Source organism: Balaenoptera acutorostrata, chromosome 1 (assembly GCF_949987535.1).
Source record: "Balaenoptera acutorostrata chromosome 1, mBalAcu1.1, whole genome shotgun sequence".
Lineage (NCBI taxonomy): Eukaryota > Metazoa > Chordata > Mammalia > Artiodactyla > Balaenopteridae > Balaenoptera > Balaenoptera acutorostrata.
Genome location: NC_080064.1, coordinates 97,510,889 through 97,537,333, shown reverse-complemented (window position 1 = coordinate 97,537,333; position 26,445 = coordinate 97,510,889). Strand labels below are relative to the sequence as shown.

Below are 26,445 nucleotides of genomic sequence, written 5' to 3'. Positions count from 1 at the left end.
ACCAACCTTGGTAGAATTGTATTTAAAATAGGAGCACGTGGATTCTGACTGAGGGTTCAAGGGGTTTCTTTGAAAGCAATGCTTTTACATGCAGAGATTTGCTGCATCCACTTTGGATGTCAAGAGATCCCTTCTATTTTCAGGGGCACGGCTATATGATGCATCAGTGACACTGCTGGGCAGTGTGAGAGCTGAGAGCCCCTTGCTTTATTAATTTCACCTAAGCCCGGGTATGCACAAGCAGACACTCCTACAGCACACCTTATGTGGAATACAGAAGGAGAGACACTCACTATCTTTACTTGGATGCTTTTAGTCCAAGGGGCAGGCCACTCACACTCATGCATATACACCCGGCCAGCCCCAGCAGAGGGTGCTGTATTCAGCCATGTCAACCTGTGTAGAGGTGATCTCTCCCAGTCGCTGAGTGAGGCAGGTTTGGGCTGGCCCTGCTGCCAGGGCTGACAGATCCTCAGTCCCTTCCAGAAGCAGATTCCAGTTTTTATCCCAGGTGTGAGCATGGGCACCTGTGGGCTTTGCCCTTAAGGGAGGCTCGGTTTCCTCACCTAGAGAGCTAACTAAGCAGGGCCTCGTCTGCTGCCCCGTGGATCAGCCTGGAGCTCTCATGGAGTTCCCCATCCAGGCCAGTGGGGTCTCCTTGTCTCCCATTGTTCCAAAGCCTCACCCCTCCTCGGTCAGCCCCAGGCTCCTGAGTCCTTCTCCCAGTCTGCTCATGCGCACAGCAAACTGGCAAGGAGACGCCATACCCCAGGGCTGCCTTTTCTCGTGCCACCCACTTACCCAAATAAAATACTCTTTAACCCAGGAAAAAGGACGGGCCTCCCTCACAGAGAGCTGATGGTCTGGTAGGCAGAGAGGGGAATCTGGGATGGTCCACATGTCCCCAGAGAACTCTGGCGGAGATGTCCCAGGCCTTTCCTCCTTCATAATAATCCCAAATATTAGACCATCAGAGAGCGGTGCCAACTTTCGGTTTAGGAAATATGTGGCCCTGAGACACCAGCTGGCTGCAATTCTCATGATGAGGGTCTCCCTCCCTGCCCTCACCCCCGCCCAGGACTCTGGTCTGTAAACCCTGTGCCCAAGAGCAGCCCCTCTGCCTCCTGGCTAGTGCCCGCCACCAGCCCCCGACTCACTATGCAGCTGGAGAAGCCGATGCCGCCCAGGCGGGGGCACACATAGTGCCACACGCCGATGCTGCCGCGGCGGATCCTCTGGCCCACAGCCAGCTCCAGGAAGAAGAGCGGGATCCCAATGATGATCAGCAGCACCAGGTAGGGCACCAGGTAGGCACCTGGGGAGGAGGGAGGGATGTCGGAGGGTGTCTGCAGCATAGCAGCAGGGCAAGGGAGGGGTGGCAGCCAGGCCCTACAGCATCGGCCACATCTCCCATCGCCCTCAAACCGTCACCAGTCCCTGTGCTCCTCCAGGAATGGTCTGGCTCACACGTGCGACCTACCACACACTGGCCGCCCAGACCTCCTTCTAGCCCTTGGCTCCCCTGACCCGAAACACTAAAGGAGGATCCAGATGTATGTCAATGCCTCCCACTCACGAGGCTGGACTCAGAGACAGACACAGCCACCTCCTGACATACTCTGTGGACACCTGTCCCCCCAACATGTGCCCAAACTGCCTATGAGTCCAGGGGGTCGGGCATCTCCGGGGCGCACGACCCGGCACTTGGCAACAGTCAGCTGTTATCTACTCTGTACCAGGTGTGTGCAGTGGGGAGATCAGGGCAACAGAAGGCACAGACGCTATCCCAAGAGAGCTGCGGGACCCTCAGGTTCACACGAGCAATGTCAGTGCATGCACACACATCACACACGGCCAACTGAGCACATGTGTCCTGAGGGAGGGGTGTGAGTCCCATGGAGCTAATCAGGAGAGGCTTCCAGGTGAGCAACCTCCCACACCTCACATAACAGCATCTAATTCGTTAAACACACAGGTGCACAGGGTCACATGCACACATAAATTCCACTTGTCACTAACAACCTGCTGTATCACGATCCTAAAAGGAGGAGGGCCTGAAGGACCCCTGGCTCTGTCTTTTAACCTAGTTCTGTCTCTTGGTCTCCGGCTCAGGGAAGCAGAAGAGGAGAGAAGTGATCTGCAGGAAAGGACAGGGACATATCTCCCTGCACATCTTGCCCGACCTGAGGACTTGCGGGTGAAATACAAAACCCGGGAGGCTGTGTGACATGTCTATACATGTCTCGCTTCTTGCAAACCCCATGGTTATCCCTGGGCCTTGAAAGACCATCTCGATCTCAGCCTGTTGAGATGCACACTGAGTAGGGGTTGAGATCCAGACCACAGAGCCAGACCTCCTGGGCCTGAATCATGGCTCTGCCACTTACTAGCTGTGTGATTTTGGGCAAATTGCTTGATCTCTCTGCGCCACTGTTCTGCCATCTATGTAAAGAGGATGAAAATATCAAGGAGAACCATATGAAATTGCTGATATTTGATCATTTTTGACTTATGAAAATGGCCATTTCATATGCTTCAACTGTATACCTACTGCACAGGGCTGTTGTGAGGATTAAATGAGTGACTTACCCATAGTAAGCACCTGATGACCATTTGCCTCCTTCTCATAAAAATAAAGAGAAAAAAAAAGCAAACTGAGAGGATGCAGAATAAACTGTCAACATCTGGCAGAGCTAAGCAGAGTTCCAGAGTTTCCATCCAAAATTAAGTAATTTTGACTGGATCACCCAGGGCTCAAAACCAGAGTTTTGACTCTCAGACCAACCATCTCCTTCCTGTGATAATTTGCCTCCTTCCAAAAAACATTTAAGATGACTTACTATAAAAACGGTAAAATATTGGGGAGTTAAAGGTAGAGATAAAGAGGGATTCCAGGAGTCAGAAAGGATGGGAAAATGAAGGCAGGAACATGGGATGGGGAGCTCAGAGTCCTGAGACCCGACAACGCTTTTCTTCCAGGGGTGTTCGTGATGTCTGGTGCCGTGGCAACTGTCTGGTGACACTGGAAACTAACAGACTTTGGCAAGAACACTGCCCGGGGGAGCGGGGGTGCGGGCAGAATGTGTGGTGGGGAGAAGGACTCTGTGATCCAGCATCAGGGCTCAGGCAGACTGATTATCTCGGCCACAAAGGACAAGGTTGGAGGTTGCCAGCCAGAGTCCCCAAATGCAACGTGTCCTCCAAAGTTGTTTCGGGTACTCTGAGCTCTTAACATCTCACCGCACTTAAGGGAAACACATACTTCCATTTGTATCTTTGCTTTGGGCTGGTCTTGTATCAACTCAGCGACCTGGGCCTGGCCATGCCATACAGACTGAAAGCTCTGATTGGTAGTTATTTATTGGGGGAGAAAAAAAAAGATCCTTCAAAGCAAGGAGAGCATAGAGGGAATAGACTGTGCCCTGGTGGCAAGATGGAAGTTTCTGGCCTAAGTCAGGTGGGCATTCTCACTCCCTGCCCTTCACTAGAAACTGCAAAGGAGGGGAAGCCTCCAGCCAGACTCTGTCTTCTGGACCAGGGAGAGTGTCCCGGAGAGGAGGGAGGGTCCCTGACTAGGGCTCCATCACTGGGAGGAGAGTCCCACAGGGCAGCGAGGGAGGCAGCAGGGTTAAAATGCCTGCAAAGCTGCGGCCACACCTTCAGGCTGGAGTGTGGCGGTGCCAGGGCACAGGGACTCAGGGGCATGAAAGCTCTCTTCTGACTCAAATCACTTTCCCAGGACCAGAGGTCTGAGCTTGGAAGCGTCATTGTTTTCAGTCCATTGGGTTTTGCCTTGCTCATTTTTAGTTAGTTTCCCCCTGGTTTCAAAGCAAGTTGCCTTTGGAACTTTCTAGCCTGCAGTCAGGTGCTGGGGGATAAGGCCTGGGGGCCTCTACCCACCCTGGGAGCTAGAAGTAGTGAGTAGAAGGGGTTTGATACCACGGGCAGGATCCTCTGGGGGGACTGAAACTCAGGGGGCAGCATGAGGACCCTTCCTACCTGGGAGGCTGCGGGTATAGTGATTAAGTGCTCAGGCTCTGGGGCCAAGCCGTCCAGGTTTGAATCCTGACTTTATCACTAGCTGTGTGACCTTGAGCAAGTGATCTAACCTCTCTGTGCCTGTTTTGCAGTTTCTAAAGTGAGGATGAGAATAGCTCTTCCTCACATAGGCTTTTTGGGAGGATATGATGGTTGAACCATATGAAATTGGTGCTTTGGCTGTTCCAAGACACTCACATATCAGCAGTTTCATGTATTTCAGCCTAATATCCAAGAAGTGCTTACAACACTGCCCAGCAGTTATATGCATTTAGTAACAATGGCCAATAGTTCCTGTGTCAGATACAGTGGTAAGCATTCTACATGTAAAGCTCATTTAATTCTCCCAACTATCCTGTGAGGCAGGAACTACTATTATTCCCATTTTACAAATGCAGAACAGCAAGGCACAGAGAAATTAAGCAACTTGCACAGGGTCCCAGTGGCTGCACTGGGATTTGAAACCAGGCTGTCTAGGGCCAGAGCCCACATTCTTATCATCACGCCTGCAGCCTCCTGAGAGCTGTTAGCCGTTAGCTATTCCTGGGGAGCCTCACTCTGGAGTTCTGAGCTCCAACCTACGAGGGCTCTGGTTCTGCCTCACAAAGGGGTGTCTCTTTTCTCCCCTCAGCCCAGCTCATTTGCAGGGCACCCCCAGGGCAAGCAGGGCTGCCGCTTACCTCCTCCATTTTTCTGGCACAGGTAGGGGAACCTCCAGATGTTGCCAAGGCCCACAGAGAAGCCGATCTGGGCCAGGATGTACTGCAGCTTGCTGTTCCAGGCCGGCCGGTCCTCCACATCCAGCTCCCCCTCCGCCACCTTCTGCTTGCCGCCTGCTTCTCCGGCCACATTCAGGATGCTCTGCTTATAATCCACAGGCTCCTCAAGGGCCAGCAGGTCGGCCACCGACTCCGTGACATGCTCACTACTGTGCTCGCGCTGGGTCACCTTGCTGTTCTTCGGCATTGGGCCACCTGGGCGACGCAGCCCTGCTCCCCAGCACGCAGAGAAGGTGGGGCTCGGCTGCTGTCAGCGCCTTCTCATGCAGGGACCTCTGAAACCAGATGAGCAGGAGAGGATTAGCTGACCACGCCAGAGAGGTGGGGAGCCCAAGCGGACACGACCCAATCAATTCATCCACTCCCCGTCACTCACTCAGAGGCTGGTCAGTGGCCTTGAGCATTGAGCTCGCCTTCCTCCCCATCGAGGTGCCCGCTGAGGAGCTCGAGGTCTGCACACTCAGTTTCCCCACTGGCCTTCTTACCTGAGCATCACCAGAAAGGCCAGCCTAATGGGACGGAAGACGCAACACCGTACACCAAACCCAAATAAAGGGTCGTCCTCGACAACACTGACCCCTTTCCTAACCACAGATCCTAGAATGTTCAAGAACATCTGGAGGGCTCCACGGCCTTCCCCGCCCAGGGCAGCACAGGGTATAGCCAAGTCCTAGCCCTCCTGTGTTCTATTTAGTCAAATCACCTGGTGGGACCCAGGAAGCCAGCGCCTGCATTCAAAATGCAGTTTTGGGGCCAGTGGCATCATGGGAACTTGTGAGAAACACAGACTCTCAGGCCCACCCCAGACCTACTGAATCATTCTCTGTATTTCTACAAAACCTTTGGTGATTCAGAGGGACACTAATGTTTGGGGAAAAAAGGGCTAGAGCTCTTACCGTGGAGCCCCTGGACACCAGCATCCCAGGCAGGAGCACCGGCCAGGCTCAGCTAAGGATCCTGGCAGCAGAGCCCTAGAGATGTTTGCTCAGTGCCAACAAATCCTGGGTCATCACTCAGCAGTGACATTATCTGAAGGCCACCACAGCCAAGAGCCAGTTCTCCATCCTTCAGTGACAGTTTTACAGCAGATAATGTCTGCAAAAGGTGGGTGGGGGAGGCAAAACCCTCCCTACTCCTGCCATTCCCCATCGTGTATCATGCTTTCCCTTAAACAAATAAAGCACCAGGGAAATGAGTCCTTTGAAGGATCCCAACATTCTGCTTGTTTTGAAGCACCTCCTCATTAAGGGAAGGTTGGAGGATTTAAAATTAAACCACGTACAGCCCGGCCTGCAGTTGCCCTGCATCTTTCTAGGGATGTAAATTATGCGGCTCTGCCATTACTAAGGGAAGGAGCTGCTTCTGTTCTCCTCGCACGTGCCACCTGAACTCTTGGGCAAGGTCCCTGTGTAGCGGAAGCCCCTCCTGCTGGGCTTGACCCAGACCTCCTGGCTGACTCCAGCCACAAGGACCTTCAAGGAGACCTGGCTGGCCAGATCCCGTTACACATGTAATGAAGCTAGGAGGCCTGGCAGATGGGGACAACTGTCCACCCTGGTCCGTGGGGTTAGCCAGCCCTCCCCAGGCCAGGCCTTGGACCACACAAGCAGGTGACACTTCCCTGCCCTCCTCATCTAAAGGGGACAGTGATTCTTTAGGGACTGTCCCCTTCCACCTCAGGCACAGCCAGGGTCTTGGGCTTTGGAGTGACTGGGACAGAGCCAGCCTGCCTGAAAGACCTCAGAATCCCCTACAAAAAATGTAGCTCTCTGTTGGGACTCAACTTTACAGTGGGTCAGCTGAACACTCCATCATGTCCTGGAGGGTGCTCCAAGGTGGGACTCTTGTGTCTGTGGCCTCTCCAGCCCTCAGCCTCCCCCCGGGCTGCTACGGTGCCTGTGCTACAGAAGCCAATGGTGCCCGCAGGAGTTGTGCAAGGGGGAGGCCTGTGTTCTTGCCTGGGCTGCCAGGACAAGCCCCTCCCCCTCCCCAGTCAGTAGGTCCCTGTCCCCAGGCTCTCAAATGGAGAACAAAACCTAAGGCACATGCAGTGGTCGCTTGTCCAGCTACCCCATCTCTCCTCAGCTTATGTCAAGAGTTTTATTAAAAACTAGAGCTGGGGAGAAGGGTGAGGGTGGGTCCCTCCTGCAACCACAATCACCAGGTACCTTAGCCCAGAGTCTCTCTGCAGGTACTCAGCCTGCAGCAGGATTTGATCAGAACAATCTGTTGTGCGTTAGATATGATGTACTGTTCATCTTGCCACAACTGGAGAAAACCAAGGGGGATTCCTGCAAGTCTGCAGAATTTATCTTGAGGCTGACCAATTAGAGAACATGCTTCCCCATAAATAGATGAGTGAGTGGCAGCTCTGGTCACCAGCATGAGAAGCAGGGGGGAGGGGAGGAAGGCATCATTTTAAACTAAGTGGGCTCAAGGACAAAATGAACACCTTCTGGTAAATCCAGAGAAGGATACCCACAGCAGCATCACGGAAACCATAGGCATCAGCTCAACATGAGCTTCTTCCTCTTTCCCAAGACATCACTGATGTGCACGAACAACCTGCACTGCAGGATGGGGGCCCGGGGTCCTCCTAGGCCATTGGGTTTGCAGGAAGCAAAGTGCCGGTGCAAACTTGCAAGCTGAGACACTGGGCTGGGTTTCAGTCATGACTAGAACCGTCTGTGCCCAGTGAATATGCTCATGTGACAGCAGAGTCCAACATTTGGAATATTAAAGTTTGAGGGATCCTAGCAACATTCTCATTTTATATATGAGGAAACTGAGGCCCAGAGAGAGGAAGTGAATTGCCCAAAGCCACTGGGTCAGACTCAGCAAGGGGGGTGGGACACTGGAAGAAGACAGTCGTCTCTCATGGTAAAGGGCAGAGGCTTTGAAGTCAGAGAGGCCTGGGTTTAAGAGCCCATTTCATTCATTCATTCATTCACTCACTCATTCATTGACTTGACATACATTAACTGAGTGTCTTCTCCGTAGCAGGCTCTGTTCCAGGTGTGAGGGATACAGCAGCAAACAAAATAAGCCAAGTGTTTCCTCTTGCGGAGGTTATATTTCTAGTGGAAAGGCCAGATACTGAAGAAAGAAATAAACAGATAAAATAGCCAGTGGTGATTTTTGCTATAAAGACAATAACATGGGGTAGAGAGCGGGGTGGCTTGCGAGCTGGAAGGCTGCTATTTTATGGTCTGGAAAGGCATCTCTGAGGAGGGGACATCTGAGCAGAGGCGTATACATCAGGAGACGTATGTTAAGTGTGTGAGTGAATGAATGAAGTGCCTGTCTGACTTCAAAGCCCCTGCCGTCCGCCCCGGACGCCTCCACCCCACCAACTCTAAAGACGTCAGCTGGTGCCGAGTGAGGGGACAGCCACCTCACTTGAATTATGCGAGCGTCAGGCTCCCTTTCGGGTGAAAATGTTCTATCTGATGACAGTTCCTGCCTCCCAGGCAGGGCTGCATGAGGATTCCATGGGCAGATGCATACAAAGTGCCTAGTGCAGGGCCTGGCACCAGGAAGAACCCAAATGACAGAGGCTGCTACCTGGAAGCCTGGCGTTCTTTGCCTTTATTCATTTAAAAATATGTAAGTCCCCCTATTTATATTTTGTTACATAAATGCCCTGTTTCTCCTCAGGAAAAGCCAAAATGAGTTTGCGGGGTGGGGGGGGAGCGGGGTGGAGGATGGAGAGCATTTTGCAGCACCACCAGCTCAGAGATGTCTTTTTCTGTTAGCGAGAAGTGACAGCACCCTGAGGCTGCTGGCGCAGCACCCTGCGAAGCCCAGGCCCACTCACCTGCCCCAGGGTCAGAGGGAAGCAGGTAAAGGCCATGCGGCGCCAGATCCCGGGCCCAAAGATCAGTAAGGTTATTACTGATAAAAACATGGCCTCATAGTAAAGTCTAGCAGTATCATTACTCAAACTATAGCTCGCATTTGGAATAGTTTGAAACCATTTAAAAACAAGTTTTACACAGTCTATGGGCACAGTATGGGGTGATTCTGCTCCGAAGCCGAACTGCCTGGGTTCGAATCTCAGCTTCGCTCCTTACCAACTGCCGGCCTGGGAAGCTTCTTCACCTTACTGAGCTCGTTTGGTGAGCGTCACTGAGGAGAGCAGCGCTCACTCTGCAATGTCATGCAGAGGACAGGTTGTACAGGTCTCAGAAGGGGACCGGCCCCCACCAAGCGCTCACAAACGTCACCTCTTCTCATCATCTCGGATTCACAGCCTGGCCCGGGAAGTGAGGCGGACAGCTATGCCCCAGGGTGGGACAGGGCATGGCTCACATCACACAGCTGTCAGCACCCAGGTCTCCCCACTCCTGTGCCCTCTCCGTGCTTTTAAAGGGAAGGTGGCAGCAGCGACTCAGAACAACCCTCGCTCCCTGCACGCACTAGTTCCCTGAAGCCTGGAGGCCATCTGTGGGGAAAGGTGAGCTTTCAGACCAGGGCCCGGGAATCCAATGTGTACCAGCCAAGGACCCCGAAGCACTGCTGGGGACAAGCACCAGGATCAGAGAAAACCCAGGGTGGGTGCAGATTCCTCTCTGCCCCTGCCTTTGCGGACCGTGGAGCCAGCCGAGATCCAAGCAGCGGGAGGCTGGCTCGGTGCTGGTCTTGACCAACCACCAGCCAACCGTGCTAATTGGCACCATCACCCTGACCTCTCTGGACCTCAGTTTCCCTGTGTGTGAAATGAGTTGGTCTGGATGATCTCTGAGGCTCTTTCAGCTCTGCATCTATCCAGGGAGTGCCCCTCCTGCATGTGCGTGTGAGCAAGGTGTGACCAGCCCCAGGCACTAGACACTGCAGGTCCTTGGGCTGGTCTGTCAGGCCACCCTCTGCCAGCTGAGAGCTCACTGGTGCGCTGAGGGGATGCTTTGGCAGCCAACCCAGTCGTACTCAGATCATCGCCCTGTAGTAGTTGGGGGTGGATTGTAAAGTTGCTTTCCCGAGCAGCGCATCAGTCCACGGTACTCTCGGAAAGGAATGCCTCAATTACTTAAAGCACAATGCAGAGGGGCTCAAATGCCAAGAAAGCCCTTGGTGCCAGATCTGTCACTTAGCAACAGACGCAGCTTACGGCTCAGAATAGCACACGTGAGAGAAGCAGGACCAGTGAGTGAACTGTGAATCTTCTTAAAAAGAGAAAAAAATAGTGCCGCTAGGAGGCAGACAGGTAAAAATGTCTCCTGCCAGAGGACTGATGGCTCCACAGCTTTTCAAGCACAGCGCTCAGCAATTACCCCAAGGGGGTGGCTGTTCACCCTGAAACCAAAGCCAAGCCAGAGGGCCCTCCGCTCGACAGCAGCCAGAGAGGGGGCGGGGGACCCTCTGAGCACCTGCCTCCTGGGGTCGGTAAGTTTGTATCAGATACCTCAAGGGACAAACTCAAGGGAGTCACTGATTTTCCAAGGGAGACCCCCGGGGAGCTGAGTGGACAAGCTGCCATCCTGGGGAAAGAGGAGCCAAGGGGACCACAGACCTCGAGTGCTGGCTTCACTGAGCCCCAGGGGGCATGCCCAGTTTTGCTGCTCTTGGGTCGGGGGGCTCTGGAGAGGGTGCTGCACATTCGTAAATGCAAACCTCCACCACAGGGAAGCCGTGAGAGCCCCCAGCAGAGGAAAGTCGAGGAGAGCACCCAGCTCCCCGCGCCATACTGCCAAGGTCCAACTCAGGGCTAAGCGATGGTGAGAAGGAAGCAAGGCCGGGCCCCTTTCTCTCAGGGAACTTAACAGCTTCCTGATTTCCAGGTGACAAGCGGTGGTGGCCCACACAGTTGTCCTAATTACCTCAGAGCCTCTGGGCTTCCACTGAGCCCGAAACAGGTCAGACTGTTATCAGAGACCCAAATTATCCTCCAAATTATTTTTAATTGTCTTATTGGAACCCCTGGCAGTCACCTGAGGCAAACTGCTCCTGATGGATGTGGTGGCCACCCGCCTTGAGTTTTCTCGCCCAGGATGCACAGGCAGGGACCCAGCACCATTCCTGGCTTCTCCCTCCTTCACCCTTCATGCCCACGTCGCAAATTCCTGTCAGTGGGTTCAGATCTGTCCTCTCCCACCCCTCGTGCTCTAGCTCAGAACTTCTCTCCGCTAGAGGCCGGCGACAGGCTCCCAGCTCACTTCTCCTCCATGCCTTTGGAGGCGGCTTCTTGGGTACCATGTCCTCTGCACCCAGTGCCAACGCACTGCCCTGGCCAAGACACGGAGCTCCTCCTCTGGGCCCCCTTCCACCTCCCCAGCCCCGGCTCCCCCTTTCCTCCCCTGCCCACCCACCACTCCCCATCCTCTGCCTCCTGGACTTTCTAGTCTTTGAAGGCCCAGCTCGAGGCCCACTGTCTCACCTGTGACACCTTCCGCAGTTCTCTCAGTAAGAATGAGTATCCCTTTCTCTCTCCTCAGCACGCTCTTTATAAGACTATTTTACACTTTTACCATTTGGCTTTCTAGTATAGCTAGTTGTTTACAGGCCTGATTCCTTTTCTAACCACAAGGCTCCCTGAGGGCAGGACCCGAGGTGTATTCAGCTTTGTGCCCCTCCTGCCTGCCCCGGGCCCAGCAGGGCCTGGCATACCAGACAGAATGTGGTATTTACAGATGCTCCAGGGTCTCTGCCTGCCTACCCTCCAAGAACAACCCGCTTCCTATGTTGAAATCTGAACCACTGCCTTTGCCTTTGAAACAAAGAGGCCGGGGTGAAGAGTTAATAGCTCTGACTAGAGGAGAGGCGGTAAACCTACCAGAAGTCGCCTGCCCAGCCGGGGGCTCTAATCCGGCACAGCCCTCCAGCACATGTCAGGGGGACCCCAGGCCTTGGAAGACAGCTTTCTGTTCCTTATTCATATGGAAAATAGGGAACAGTGCTTACCTACCAATTGCATCTGGTTACCACATGGATAGAAGGAGAAAGAGAAAGAAAAGCTTACTGAGAAGTCAAATCAATAGGATGGTTACTTCTGACTCCATTTCACAGATTTGCTGGGTTTGTGCTGTGGTCTCCTGTCCTTATCCAGATTGACAGCATCTTTGCTTCTGCAAGGCCAAATCCTGGTGACTTAAGTACCACACGTGCTCAACAAATATGATACGAATGAAGTGAGTGCGTGAATCAATGAATTAAAGTACTTTGAACTCCCCAAATTTTCTAGGGTCTGATGTAATTTTCCAGCTTCAAATTTTCCCCATTTTCTGACAGGACATTCTGATCCCAAGAGCATCTGATGCCCCAAGCGGCAGTTTAAAGCTAAGGTAAACTAAGAAGCCTGACCGTCGCTCACTGACTTTTTGCCTTTTATAAAGGAGCCATGATTTGTGCCTCCTTTTCTCCACTTTGCAGACAGGATCCACCCTCACCAGAGAGAAATAAACACTGGACGGGCACAGTCTTGGCATGGAGCGTTTCTGAGGCTGGTGGACCATTCCAAACAACAAACAGGCAAAGGAGCCAGTGGAATCTTCTGCCGCCCGTCTCACCTTCCTGCTGCGTTTGCTGAGCGTGTTCTCTGCAGTTGGTGTTTTGTTTTCTTAGTCAAGGAGGAGAGAAAGCAGGAAAAGGGGCAGATGGTCCACAGGGGGAGGAACTGGCACTGGAAAATGTGGGCGGGGCCAGTGCCAACAAAATCTTTTGGTTCAGTTCTACCATATCATGTGAGGGGGAAATGCACGCCCAGTGGGTGTACAAGCAAGAGCAGTACCACGGCTGCCCCACAGATGCCTGAGCCTTGCACGAGAATTTAGGTTGCTGAGGGCAGAGTGGGGTGGTAATAATGACAGTGACAACAGCAGCACATAGGTGATACTTCTTTTTTTTTTTTTTTTTTTTAAATAAATTTATTTATTTATTTTTGCCTGTGTTGGGTCTTCGTTGCTGTGCATGAGGTTTCTCTAGTTATGCTGAGTGGGGGGGCTACTCTTTGTTGCGGTGTGCAGGCTTCTCATTGTGGTGGCTTCTCTTGTTGCGGAGCACGGGCTCTAGGCGCGCGGGTTTCAGTGGTTGTGGCACGTGGGCTCAGTAGCTGTGGCTCGCGGGGTCTAGAGCACAGGCTCAGTAGTTGTGGCCCATGGGCTTAGTTGCTCTGCGGCATGTGGGATCTTCCCGGACCAGGGCTTGAACCCGTGTCCCCTGCATTGGCAGGTGGATTCTTAACCACTGCGCCACCAGGGAAGTTCCCTAGGTGATACTTCTTGAGGGCCAACTCCATAGCAGCCACTGTGTTGAGCAGACATTATCTCCTTTAACCCCACCAATAACTGTATGAGGTTGGTGCCACTCTTATCCCCATTTTACAAATGAAGAAGTAGAGGCTCAGAGGGATTAATTACCTATATTTCATTGAACTTAAGATCCTTTGGTGCTGGTACTTTCTTGAACCTACCAGAAAGTGTCCATGGAAGGCTTTCACCCAACTAGGTCACCACTCCACCTGACCAACAGCCAATCTGAGACGTTGTTGATTGCACATCCTGATTTGAAGATGTGACACTGCGCAAGATTACACACCTTGGAATTGATGAAATACGGCACACAGTCAAACAGTGGAGGCCGGAGGCCCAACCACCAAACAGGATGACTCCGGAATCTCTCAACCACCACACTGTCCCAGAAAGATCATGGGTTTTGGAGCCAGGGAAACCTGGGTCTGAGTTCTGCTGCCACTTACAAGTTGTGAGTCTTTGGGGAAGTACACCTCCTCTTTTGGTTGCAGTTTCTGGACCTGAAAAGATGGGGATGAGGCTCTGACTTCGCAGGGTTGTCATGAGGATAAAATGATATAACGCAGGGGGCATACCATAAACCCACACCAGCTGCCCCTCCTCGTGAGAACATGGGGGAAACGGGTCCAACCAGGAACAGAGGCCCATCCACCCACAGTCCGGAAATGGCCAGGAACTGGTGTGGAACAAGCACGCAGGTACCTGAGGACATGTGGGGCTGGTGGGGGATGCAGGTGACTGATTTCCCACGCCCCTCTTGGGCTGGAGGAGAACGGAGAAACACCCAGAAACTCCCACGAACTAGGGATACTGCTGAACTGCTGAAATATGGGACTTTAAAAATTCCTCTCTATATTTTCCCTCCCTCTCTCTCTCCCTCCTGTCCCTTACTTCCTTCAACAGGTATTTACTGAACACTAACTATGCACCAGGCCCTGTCCTAGTACAGCAGAGAACAGAGCAAATAATGTCCCTGGCCCTGGGGGACGTATATTCCAGTGCAGAGGACAAATAAAAACCAGACAAATGTGTAATTAATATTGTATATATAGGCATAGACTGTATCCATAGTGGTAACAAATAAATATATAATACAGCAGGGATGGAATAAGGTAGGGATGCTACAATATGTAGGGGAGTTAGGAAAGCAACTCTGATAAAGACCTGATAGTGTGAGAGAATAAGTCATGTGGATATCCTGGGAAAGCATTCAGGGCAGAGGGAACAGAAAGTGCAAAGGCCCTGAGGCAGGAGCAGCAGTTGGTGAGTTCAAGGACTAGAAGGAAGGGCCCTGCGTCTAGTGCATCCTGAGCCAGGGAAGAGTGGGAGGTGCTGAGACAGGAGGATAACTGGCATCCTGAACAGGCAGGACCCGTGGGCCATAGAAAGGAGTTTGGGTTTCCTCTCAAGGATAACAGGAAGCTGCTGGCAGTTTTCGAGCAGGGGAGTGATGTCACCCGACTGTTTTTAAATAGATCAGTATAGTACAAATTAAAAAGCACATGGAGGGCTTCCCTGGTGGTGCAGTGGTTAAGAATCTGCCTGCCAATGCAGGGAACACGGGTTCGAGCCCTGGTCTGGGAGGATCCCACATGCTGCGGAGCGACTAAGCCCGCGAGCCACAACTACTGAGCCTGCACGTCTGGAGCCTGTGCTCCGCAACGGGAGAGGCCGCGACGGTGAGAGGCCCACGCACCGCGATGAAGAGTGGCCCCCGGGGCTTCCCTGGTGGTGCAGTGGTTGAGAATCTGCCTGCCAATGCAGGGGACACGGGTTCGAGCCCTGGTCTGGGAAGATCCCACATGCCACGGAGCAACTGGGCCCGTGAGCCACAATTACTGAGCCTGTGCATCTGGAGCCTGTGCTCCGCAACAAGAGAGGCTGTGACAGTGAGAGGCCCGTGCACCGCGATGAAGAGTGGTCCCCGCTTGCCACAACTAGAGAAAAGCCCTTGCACAGAAACGAAGACCCAACACAACAAAAAATGATAATAACAATAAATAAATAAATAAATAAATAAATAAAATTAAAAAAAAAAAAGAGTGGCCCCCGCTCACCACAACTGGAGAAAGCCCTCGCACAGAAACGGAGACCCAACACAGCCAAAAATAAATATAAGTAAATAAATTAATTTTTTAAAAAAGCACATGGATTGGGAGTTTGAGATTAGCAGGTGCAAACTATTATATAGAATGAATAAACAACAAGGTTCTACTGTATAGCACAGGGAACTATATTCAATATTCTGTGATAAACCATAATGGAAAAGAATATGAAAAAGAATGTATATATATATATATGTATAATCGAATCACTTTGCTGTACAGCAGAAATTAACACAATGTTGTATATCAGCTATACGTCAATAAAATAAATTAAAAAAAAAAAAAAAGGAAAAAGTGGGGACGGTAGGTTAGAGATGGTGGTGACCTGGGCTGGCTGTTGGATAAGGTTTAGGTTTTAAAGAGAGAGGGAAACAGAGGACCCCAGGGTGCTGAAGTGCACACAGGCCCCAAACAGAAGATCCATGAGACTGTCCTGATTTGGAAAAAATATTTTTTTAAAATCAGTTGTGAAAATAAAAAGTCCAGGAGCAATGAGTGAATGCCTCACTCCCTTCTTTTCTTATTCATGGGAGGCCCATGGTGGTGACAGATGGGTCCTCACAGCTACTGCCAAAATCCTCTGACCTGGATTTTTTTAAAGCCACTATTTTCTCTTGTCTCAGAGAGAGACAGAAGGAATCAAGGGTGTCCAATTACCTGAGTTACCCACCAGACTGTGAAGAGCACTTGAAGGAATAGTGATCAGAAACCCTTAATTACAGTCCCAACATGATGTCTCTTTCCTGAGAACCAGAAACGTTTGTGTCTCTTTCCTCACCAGGCTTCAGTGCGGCTTTGTGGAGGGGTGGGCAGAAAAGCACTCCCAGCAGGACACCTGAGATCACAGCGGAGGGAGCACACATGTTTGAAGACCTACTGTGCTTACATATGTTATTTACCCCCCCAAAAAAACTTGGGGGAAAATGGAATTCTCATTTTACAGATGAAGAAGCCTAAGCTAAGGGAAGCTAAATACCATGTACAAGATTACCCAGCCATAAAGCGGAGGAGAGGGAATGCAAACTGTGGTCTACCTCACTCGATAGCCCATACTCTTTCCAATACACTGGTGCTTTACATCCTTCCACATGTGATGACACACAGAGAAGAGAATACGGCTACGGCACACTGGGGTAAATGGAGGAGGATTCACCACCCTAGGCCACTCAAGGCTATTCCAAGGAATGAAGGCGTCATTATTTCTGGGCCTCATGCCACCCCTCTGGGGCCCTGGTTAGGAAGTTCTCCAACGCACCATGCCACACTGCAAAGTGACATACGTGAATCTCATTCAGCAAGTCAACAGTGGAACAAGTCCATCTACCATCATTCCTCCCTGAGGTCAGGAGCTTCCTCACTTGGCTGGGTCCTTTCCCAAAGCTAAAGGCATAATACAATTTGGGGACTGGACAAGGAGATTCCTTCCAGCGGTTCTAAAGGAGTCCCTGAATTACTAGCAGGCAGGTTGTCTCAGAGGTGTGCCAGGACCGTGGACAGCACCTACCAGGCCATTCTGGGAGCCACGGCCAGGTTGCCCAGCACAGGAGCACGCTTGCTCTCTGCCCTGTAGACACCCCAGGGAGACGAGGTCCACGTCCTCCCTGAATACTCACCTGGCAGCACCTGCTGGAGCCATTCCACCAGGTGACTGTTCACATCTCCTGAACCGTAGCTTTCTCAAACAGCACTCTTGATCTGGAGGTGGATTTAAAACCACAGAGCTCAGAAGTCTTATAATTAAAGAGAAAATGCAACCAGCAGGAATTTGGGGTAGGGACCAACAGATTCTATTTGCAAGTGAAATAATAGGTGGCAAAGCAGTGGTGCAAAGAATCCAATGGAAGTTCTAATTAAACCAGTAATTAAATTAGAAATGATGGAACACGTCGAGAGGCAACTTGTTATCTTCAAATGAACTGTGCGCAGGCCCTGGAAGACAGAGTGGCAGCGCAGTGGGTCAAATGCAGCTGGTGCGATGACCCCGGGGCCTGGGAGCTGGGGTGTCACTTCCCCTGGCCCCACTCGCCCCACCCTCACTCCACAGGAGGCCTCAGAGCAAAAGCGCTTTCGGTCTCTACTCCCAAGTTGGGGGCTCAGGCTGCCCAGGCCTCACCTGACCCAAAATTATTCTCTAACAATATATATCTGGTTTTAAATGTGAGAATAATTTGGTACAGTAATCCATCTTGCATCTGAGTTTATGTTCTCACATGTGAGTTTTCTGTACACAGTGAATATCTAATTATATTTTTCTTAAATAACTGGATTTATCCAGAGATGAACCATGTTTTAATTTTTAAAATTACTCATGGGGGATGGTGATCTCCGCGTCTTACTCTTCTGCCATGTTCTCCTCTACTTTTACTCATGGGGGATGGGAGATGGGGGGAGAGAATTACCCAAAGGCTGTATCTCCTCAAAATGGCTGTCTGTGGAGTAAGGGTTCCTGGGAAGACCTCTTTGTCTGCTGGGCATGGAGGAGATGCTTACATTCTAACTATCCACCCTCACTTTCAGAAACTTCCCCATGGTGATCAAAGGTGGTTTGAAGATGCCAGGCAGGCTAGGACAGTATGGGCCTATTCCTCCAGGTGATTTCTCAGAGAGAGAGAAGAGATGGAGAGCCAGGAGGATGCCAAGTTTCCCAGAACAGCCAAGGATGCAAGTGGTGGAGCCCCAAGGATAAAGAGAGTGGGCTCCACAGGACAGGACCAGGAAGCAAGCAACATCCCTCTGGGCAGCCCATGCCGCAGCTGCTGTAAATAACCTTGAAGTGTTAGCAGTTTTGCTCTGGGGTCTGGGACCTCACCAGAAACTGCTGCAGGTCCCTAGCACATTGTGTCCAGCAGAGAAACCTGACACATCAGAGCTCCCACCAGCGACTGGCTGTCCTTGATTCTGCAGACACAGAAATCCTCAGGGCAACCTCCAATCTGCTCTGACTCTTCCCTCACTGCTCCCAGAACCAACCCCAGACTTGGACAAACTTTAAGGGAATGAGGTCAGGGGTGGTAGAGGTCAGGAAGAGAAAGATGGACAGGACAGTAAAGCACCAAGATGGAGCCTGGGATGTTCTTCTGGATTCCAATCTACCTGGAACCACATACTGTATTCCTCAAAGCTTAGAAACTGAGATATGTTCATTCTCTACCAATTTCCCATTAGTAGAGGCTCATACCCCCTTCTCAGGGCACCAGCTTAAAGAACCAAATTCACAGGTTTAGACAAGCTCATTTGTGTAAATGCCTAGGTTGTCAGCAACATTTATTAAGAACTTATTACAGAGACACATCACATAGACATCAAGAGCATGAAGTCTGGAATCTGACAGACCTGAGTTCAAATTCTCAGGTGCCATTCACTACTGTGTGACCTTGAGCAAATTATTTAACCTCTCTGAACCTCAAGTCCCACATCTGTAAACTGCTGAGAGCAATAATATGCCTCCTGGGACTGTAACGAAGGTTAAACGAGATAGTGTATGAATAAAGCACTTAGCACAAGCCTCAATAAAAACCTGGATATTATTACTGTGTGCCAAGCACCGAGTGAGCTGCTGGAACCCAGCACCTGCCCCTCCTAGAAGCAGGCCAAGTAGGCATTTCCCCACAGATCACCATCCCACCTGCGTTCGGGGCAGTGCACTAACACAGATCTACCTGTGGTACTGTGCTTCTGACCTCTGGAAGCCTCAGTCAGGAGAGGGCTGCTATAAAAGGACTTTGTACGGGCTAACAGAGTTTTTCCATCCTGGTGCTCCAGATATTTTGTTGTGAGGACTTCTTGCAGCCCAGCCTGAGAGCAAGCAATAACTCAGACCTGGTTTTCAGGAAAAAAAACAGAAACAAAACGAAATCCATCTTCCTTTTAAACCGTTCTGCTGCTTATCTTAGCAGCTTTGAAGGGATTAATGATGAATTGTCCTGCTGCAGCAAACCTGGATGGGAAGGAGCACAGGGAAGGGATGCTGCACAGGCAGAAGGAACTTGCTTCTTAGGAATCCTCCCATCTCTGTATTTATCATCCTTGGAATTTGCTCCCAGATCCAATTGGGAGGGCAGTGATTCCAGGGTTCATGTACCACCCCCCCACCCCCCCACCCAGCCACCCCCCCCACACACACACACATGCACATTTCCAGAAGCAGACTGGAGTCCCCTGGGTCAGCATGGCTTCTTTCTTGCTGCCCTGGGGATCCCCATATTTCCTTTGCTCTTAAGGTGCACACCTCTTAGCTCAGCACCAGGTCTAGACATATTACAGGAGGGAGCCAGTGGCCCAGGATCTTTCAGGAAAGGCAGGAGATATAAAGGCAGGAGATATACTCCTTTCCTCTCCAGGAAGGCCAGCCTAGCCTCTCCTGGACTGTTCTTCTATAGCTCCCAACTCCATTATGGACAGGACAGGTGGGGAGGGGGATGACAAGACCTGATCAAAGAGCAGGGACTCCTGAAGTTTAGCGAGTGCTGCAACTTGGGTGTAGGCCACAGCCATGAACAATCCTCAGGAGTCAAAGTCTGTGCTAGAGTCTCACCCTGAAGCAGCTGCAGGCAACCAAGGGCACCCAGCAGACCCAGCACAGCCCCCTCACCCCCCACCTTCCACTCCATCCCCCATAGCACTGCTCTTACTCAGGCTTCCCCACTCAGGGTCTCCCAGGGGAGACCTGAGGGTTGGAAATAGGTCAGTTTGAAGCTGAGTTATGCGTCCTTCTTAACCACATGGAAAGCCCTGACACTTTCATTTGTCTCCATGCCCCCTCTCACACCAAGAAACAAGGACAGGAAGAGAAAGAATTACTTCTGATTAAGGCCCATAAGGAAAGGGGTGGGGAACTAACATTTAACGAGCATCTGCTACATGTCTAGCACTGGTCTCAAAAATAAGCCTGCAGAAAAGGTACCACTGGCATCCCTGCTTCACAGTTGAGGAAACCAAGGCTCGGGAGGTAAAGGGACTTGCCCAAGGTCACCCCATGCTGGCACATGGCAGAGCACTGGACCAAGTTCTCACTGAAATCACAGGGCCCCCCCGCCAAGCCTCTCCTCCAACACCCCCCCCCAACCCGGCCCTGCTCACTTTCCCCATGGGGTCAGAGCTCCAGGACCCTTGCCCAGCAGCCAGGCACCCTGAGCTCTGCTTAGCTCATTCTGGAAACTTGCTCACCTTTGGTCAGTGACTCCAAAACACTGAGAGCTTGGGTCACTGCCACTCACAAGTCCTGGTGAAGAACTCCATTCAACTCACAAACAGCTGACACATGACTCTGTGTGTGACTCAGGCCCAACACACTCACTCCAATCAGAGCTGGTGGGCACAATTTGCCTTCTACACTGAGTCACCCTCCAGGCTGAGATGCAGGGATTTGCTGAAATTCACCACCTACTTAGCCACAGCTGCTCTATTAGACAAAAAGCCAGCAGAGGAGCTGAGCCTCTCATGGTCCCCGTGGATGGGCCATGGCCAAGGACAAGCAGGTGTGACCTCAAAGCTCTTTCTGCCCAGGTGATGGGTCCACCTCACCAGACCATGGGATAATGCAAGCACAGCATGAGACGGAAGAAGCCCTCTGGTTAACCTCTACACACTCTGGCCTTGTTCTTCAGACATCAGTCGGTAGGTCCAGCACAGCATAACTAAAGTTTTGGTTGAATTTTGGGGCGAGCCATTACAGGATTTTCTTAGTTCCTGAAAGTTCCTGTTAACAGGCAGGGGCAGTGCCCTCAAAAGAATCTTCCTCCTCTACACCACTGACTTCTCTCCCCAACCCAACCCCACCTGCCTCATACTCACAGCGGAATTGCCCCAAAGGTAGCTCTGGTTAGAAATTTCCTAATCCAAAGGGTCCGTTAAATTTTTTCTCAAAGAACGAAAGAGGGGTGGGAACAAATTTTTTTTAACTCCGCGTCACAGCGACTGGGTCCTGTAAGGTGAATGGCCTCGGGATTTCTGAACACTTGCAGCCCTGACAGGGCTGTTTGAGCTTTAAAAGGACAGAGCAGGAGACCGCGCCCCTGCGGGAGCGGCCCTCCCCAGAGCACTGTGCGCTAGACACACTAGCATCGCTAGAGAGCACGGTGCGCACAGGTATAAACGTGGCAGAGGCCTCTCTCCCGAGGCGGTGCCCCCTCCAGACCTGCACCCCGCGCACGTCCCCCATCTCCGCCATTCGGTTCCCAGACGCGCTTCCCTCGAGGGAGGATGGGCACCCCGCTAGCTCCGAATTCAGCGAGGACCAGCCCCAAGACTGGGAATTAAATATTCATCTCGCGCGTGAGCGCTCTGCTTCTCTTGCCAGTGTTACTGTCAAGGTCACGGGCCTGAAGCCGAGCGGCTGGGGCTGGGGTCTCCTGCCGCGCAGGAGCCTCCCCGAGGGAACTGCGCCCTGGGCGCGCAGCTCCAGGCGGCGATTCTGGCCGGGCCTCCTCCCCGTTCCTCCGCGGGCGCTTGCCTCTGCAGCTCTGCCCGATTACCTCCGGAGTTCTTGGGCCCTCTTAGCCCCGGAAGCTGGAGTCCGGTGTCCAACCGTGAGCGCAGCGCAGGACACCCCCGGAGCGCCCGAGAAGCGCGGGCCCCGGGGCTCCGTCGCCAGGCAACGGCGGCTGGAGTGGCGGGAGGAGCCCGGGGCCCTCGCAAGGCTGGGTCGATACCCCGGCACCGCCGCCTCGCACCTCGATCCTTAGGCCTCCCTGGCTGGGGCGGGGCCGGAATAACTGAAGTTGCGGTGGCTGGTCCCATAAAGCCAGACGGGGCGCGGCCGGCGACTCACCTGTCCCGCGTGGCCGTCGCGCGGTCTCGGCCGCTGCACTCCGACCGAGCAGCTGCGGTCCCCGACGGGTCGCGGGTGCACAGCCCCTCCCACGGGCAGTCCGAGTGTGGCGGCGACTGGCCCCGGCCAGGGCTGGGAGGGGACCCGGGGCCGCGCGCCGGCGCACGAGACTCTGCTCGCTCCTCTCGCCCTCTCCTCGCCGCTTGTCCCGGCCCGTCTCCCGCCCGCGGCGCGCTCGGGCCTCGGGGGAGCGGTCCGGGAACCCAGGTCCCAAGCCGGAGGTAGCGCGTGAGGCTGCAGGCACCGGGGCCGAGGGCCACCCTCCCTGCGCCCTGGCCGCGCCGGCTCTGCGGAGCGGAACGGAGCGGGGCGGAGCGCAGCGCGCACTGTTCCCTCGCTTTGCGAAAGGCCACCCTGGCGGCGGGGCGCCGTGACGCAGGCTTGACTCACGCACGGGCCCGCGTCAGTGCGAGGCTCTGGGGCTGTGAGCGAGGCTCTGATGGACGACGCAGACAGAGGGGGTGGGCAGGGAGAGGCAGGGGGCTGCCCCGGGAGCAGCCTCTGGAAACCCCTAGCCGAGGGACCCAGATTCTGGAGCATTACCAGGTTCTGCCCTCAAAGAGGAATGGGGGCTCCATGGCCGAAGCCCTCCTGAGCCCTGGGCCTCACTTCCTTCATCTTTCCAGGCGCATCTGTTTCGGCCTCCTGGTATGAACTCAACCCCCGCCAAAGTGGTTATTCACCTGCCCTAGCCACTTCCACCTCCATGCCTTTGTTCACTCTCCACACTTTTCCACTCCACTGTCCTTCCCTCCTACCATTCTGCAAGACCCTTCCCTGTGCCGTTCAACTCCTCAATACATCGCTCATCTATTGAGCTCCTACTGTATGCCAGGGGCTGCAGGAGTTGCAAAGATCACTGCTCTGGGAGATGAAGGCATGGAACCTCGGGGAGAGGCAGAGTGGGGTTTACCCAGGAAGCCACAATTCAAGACAGAAGGATGGGAGGACCCTACAAGATGAGTAAAGTGAGTGAATCTCAGAGAGTGACTGAGCTCTGGGCAGGCCTTATGGAGGAGGTGAGACAGGATCCTGGCCGTAGAGGGTGGACAGGATTTCAATGGAAAGGGGGATGGGTGACCCTTGTGGAGGGAACAGCATGGTAAGGGCAAAGGTGCAAGTGAGTGGAGAAGGTGTGCAGTTGGGATGACTGCCTGAGCTGGAGCAGGGGTGGGCTGAGCGGAGGTGCAGTTAGGGAAGTAGGAGCCATCCCTCAGGGCCTGGGAGGGCTGTGTGGGGAGTCTGGATGAATTATCTCGGCTCTAGAGGACACTAAGGGGACCTTGGCATTAGAGGCAGGTGTCTGGGAGGGATGGGAGGTGGAGGCTCTATCAGTTGCTCTACTGAAAGGCAGTAGGACCATTGTCATGAATTCTGAAGGCTCTGAGATTTTACCCTTGCGTCTAACACCTGGGCCAGAGACAAAGGACTCCTGGGCCAGAGACAAAGGACTTTCGTACACATAGCACAGCAGGTAGCATAAGCTTAGCATTCAAATCAGTTTCTCTAACCCAAGTCCCATGGGAGGGATGTGCAGCTGGGCCCAGGTGATACTGCAGATGCTGAGGAGCTCCAAGCTTAGGAAACCCCAGTCTTTTTATAATGCAAGCAAACCTGCCAACCTTTGCTCCTGAGGGAGACATTATCTTTATTATACTGGACAGGCAAATATACCTGGCCTCCACTGGGGGAGACCCTATCTCTGTCTTTCAAGGCTGTTTGCCATGCAAACCTCCTCAAAAAGATAGTCTGGAACAAAAAGCCATCAATGCCTCTACCCATGAGACTTGTGGAAACTTGAGTCACCCATGGAGAATTATCTTCTGATAGACACTTATCTCTTCACTCAACCACTACTTAGTGTTAGCCTAGTGTTTGCCTACACTGTTTTAGGCCCTGAGGATACGGCAGAAAACAAGACAGATAATGATCCCTGCCCTTGTGGAGCTTCCACTCTGGTGGATCCAGCCAGCAATGCAGAGTGGGGTGGAGGGGCATGGCAGGCAGTAGCAAGTGATACAGGAGGCTTGACAGACGTAAACCAAACAGAACGTGATGACTGACCCTGTGTAGGAGGGAGAAAAAGGAAAGAACCCAAGATAGGTAGTTATAAGGCGGGGAACTTGAAGGTGGTGCAGTGAGGAGAAAGGGGAAGGACTTTGGACTCATACAGACCTAACTTTTCATCCTGACTACCATTTACTAGAAACCTTGAGGAAGTTATGTAACCTCTCTGAGCCTCAGTTTCCACATCTGTAAAATGGATAACACATACTCTGTAAAGTTATTATGGTGATCAGAGGAGATGATTCTTTTAAAACATCTGGTATCACATCTGATACCACCTGCTTAATAAATTACTGTTATTACTGATATTATTGGGTAATTGTATTGTTGTTAACCAAGGTAAGGAATCTAGAAAAAGGAGCAGATTTGGGGAGCATTGGGGAAGAAAGTAATGAGATAATGGATTTGAGGCATATTGAGAATGAAGCATCCGGGGATATCAAGACATAAGCAGGTGTCCTTGCCTCTCTGCCTTTGTATCACGTCTACCCAGTAAAACCCCAAACTTGAATGAACTCAATACTTGGTTTCTCTAGACCAAGTTCTCTAGATAAAAACACACTATGGGGGTACATGGGTCTCCCTCTGACTTCATGGTTTCCAACCTCAGGTGGGCTGCTCCTGCTGCCTGATGACCTTCCTATGACTCCCTGGTCGACTTACTTCCCTACTCTGATGAAGGTCACTCCAACCCTCTCCACGGTCCTTGAACACCCACCCTGCTCAATACCCTAACCCTAACCCTTTCTTACTCCCTCACAAAATCTATCACTAAATCCTGGAGATTTTATCTCCTAAGTACCTCTAGAATCTAGCCAGTTCTGTTTAATTCTGCTGCCACAACCCTAGTTGTCCAGGCAATAATCACCACCCGCGTGAACTCTCACAATCGCCTCCTGACTCAGACTTCAGTCCCTTCACCTTTTCTCCATGTAGCAGCGAGCGTGATCTTTTAGAAGCACAGATATGCTCACACCCTTCTCCAGCTCGCACACTTTTGCCCACATCTTTAACATGTCCTTCAAGGCCCCTCGTCATCTCCAGCCTCATTTCACACCCCTCTCCCCTCAGCCTTCCCTGCAGCCCACTACCTACACGACCTTCTCAGCTCTCCTGCTTACCCACTCCTTCCTGACTCAGTCTTCAGTCCCTGTGCCCTCTCTGCCCCAAGCTGCTACATCCTACTCCTCTTCCCCCGTTCCCCATCCACTCCCCCACAGAGTTCACCTCAAATCCTACTTCTTCATGCCTCCCCTGACCTGGAGAAGAATTCGGTCCACTTCCCAGGTAGACATGGCTTCTCCTTTGTGGCCCTCATCATGATTGTAACTGAGGACTTAGTGGTGTGACTGGGGGCTGAGTGACGGTCTCCTTGGCTGGGGTGTAAGCTTCATGGGGCAGAGACCATCTTCAACACAGAGCAGACACTCCATAAAAATTTGCTGAAAAAATAAAGTGTGGTTAGAAATATGGGCATAAAGTCCAGGAAAGAGGGTAGAGATGCAGACTGGGGAGTCATAAGCATAAAAGGGGTCGTTAAGCAGAGGAAAAGATGGCAGAGGAAGTACATAGAAGACGGTCAAGAAGATAGGATTTTGGGGATGCAGGGCAGTGCTCACTTCTAAGGGGCAGGAGAAGCAAGAAGGGTCAAGAAAGAAGACAGAGAGGAGGAGTCAAGAGGTGAGAGGACAACGTCTATCACAGAAGAAAGACATTTGAGCCTAAAAACTTGGTCCCTGCAGTCGAGGTGCCAACATTCATAGTTCACCCCATTATGACTAGCTTGGGAACTCTCAGGGCCGAGCCTCCTCATCTGTGAAATGGGGAGAATAATAGTACCCCTTCATAGGATATTGAGTGTTAAATGAGATTTTTTTCCCCAAGTAACACGTTTCTAAGAGCAGCCTGGACCATAGGAGGACTCAGTACATGTAACTGCTGCTGTGTTGATGATGATGATGATGGTGATGATGGTGTGATGATACACAGTGAGGAGCTGGGCCAGGGGCTTGGAAGGGGGGCTTCAGGCCAGATCTCTTTGTCCTGGGGTCCCATGCAGATGCAACAGCGCCTGGAGCTCTGCCTTGCAAACCAGGCCATCCAGGAGGTCACCTGTCCAAACGAGTCATGTGTTGAGGGAGCAGCGAGAACCTGAATGGGGAAGGGATTTCCCTGGGCAAAGTCAGGACATGCAGGCAGCTGTCCCTCCTCTCCTGCCTCACCTGGTGCCAACCTTGGAGGACGTCAGCCCTTCATATAGCTCTGAGCACACCTGCTCCTGTCTACAGGCAGTGATCTGGTCTTCAAATCCAATGACATCATATTTGGGGAGAGCTAGTCCATGTCGGGCACTGTACTAAACTCAGTAGCTCGTGGCTGAATTC

General features: G+C 52.3%; 1 protein-coding gene across 4 annotated transcripts in view; it reads right to left on the bottom strand.

Moving 5' to 3' along the window:
• SLC6A17 (solute carrier family 6 member 17) overlaps positions 1 to 22,335 on the bottom strand; it is a 48,343-nt gene extending 26,008 nt beyond the window's left edge. The window contains exons 1-5 of one of the 4 annotated variants that reach the window (XM_057527970.1): positions 21,935 to 22,335; positions 16,779 to 16,860; positions 7,794 to 7,913; positions 4,719 to 5,092; positions 1,158 to 1,315 (exon numbers count right to left, since the gene is read on the bottom strand). In XM_057527970.1, coding sequence (XP_057383953.1) covers positions 1,158 to 1,315; positions 4,719 to 5,004 — 444 coding nt within the window. In that variant the 5' untranslated portion in view covers positions 5,005 to 5,092; positions 7,794 to 7,913; positions 16,779 to 16,860; positions 21,935 to 22,335. The remainder of the gene's footprint in view (positions 1 to 1,157; positions 1,316 to 4,718; positions 5,093 to 7,793; positions 7,914 to 16,778; positions 16,861 to 21,934) is intronic. The other 3 variants (XM_057527978.1, XM_057527967.1, XM_057527974.1) reach the window with 3 other exon arrangements.
• Positions 22,336 to 26,445: the final 4,110 nt, after the last annotated feature.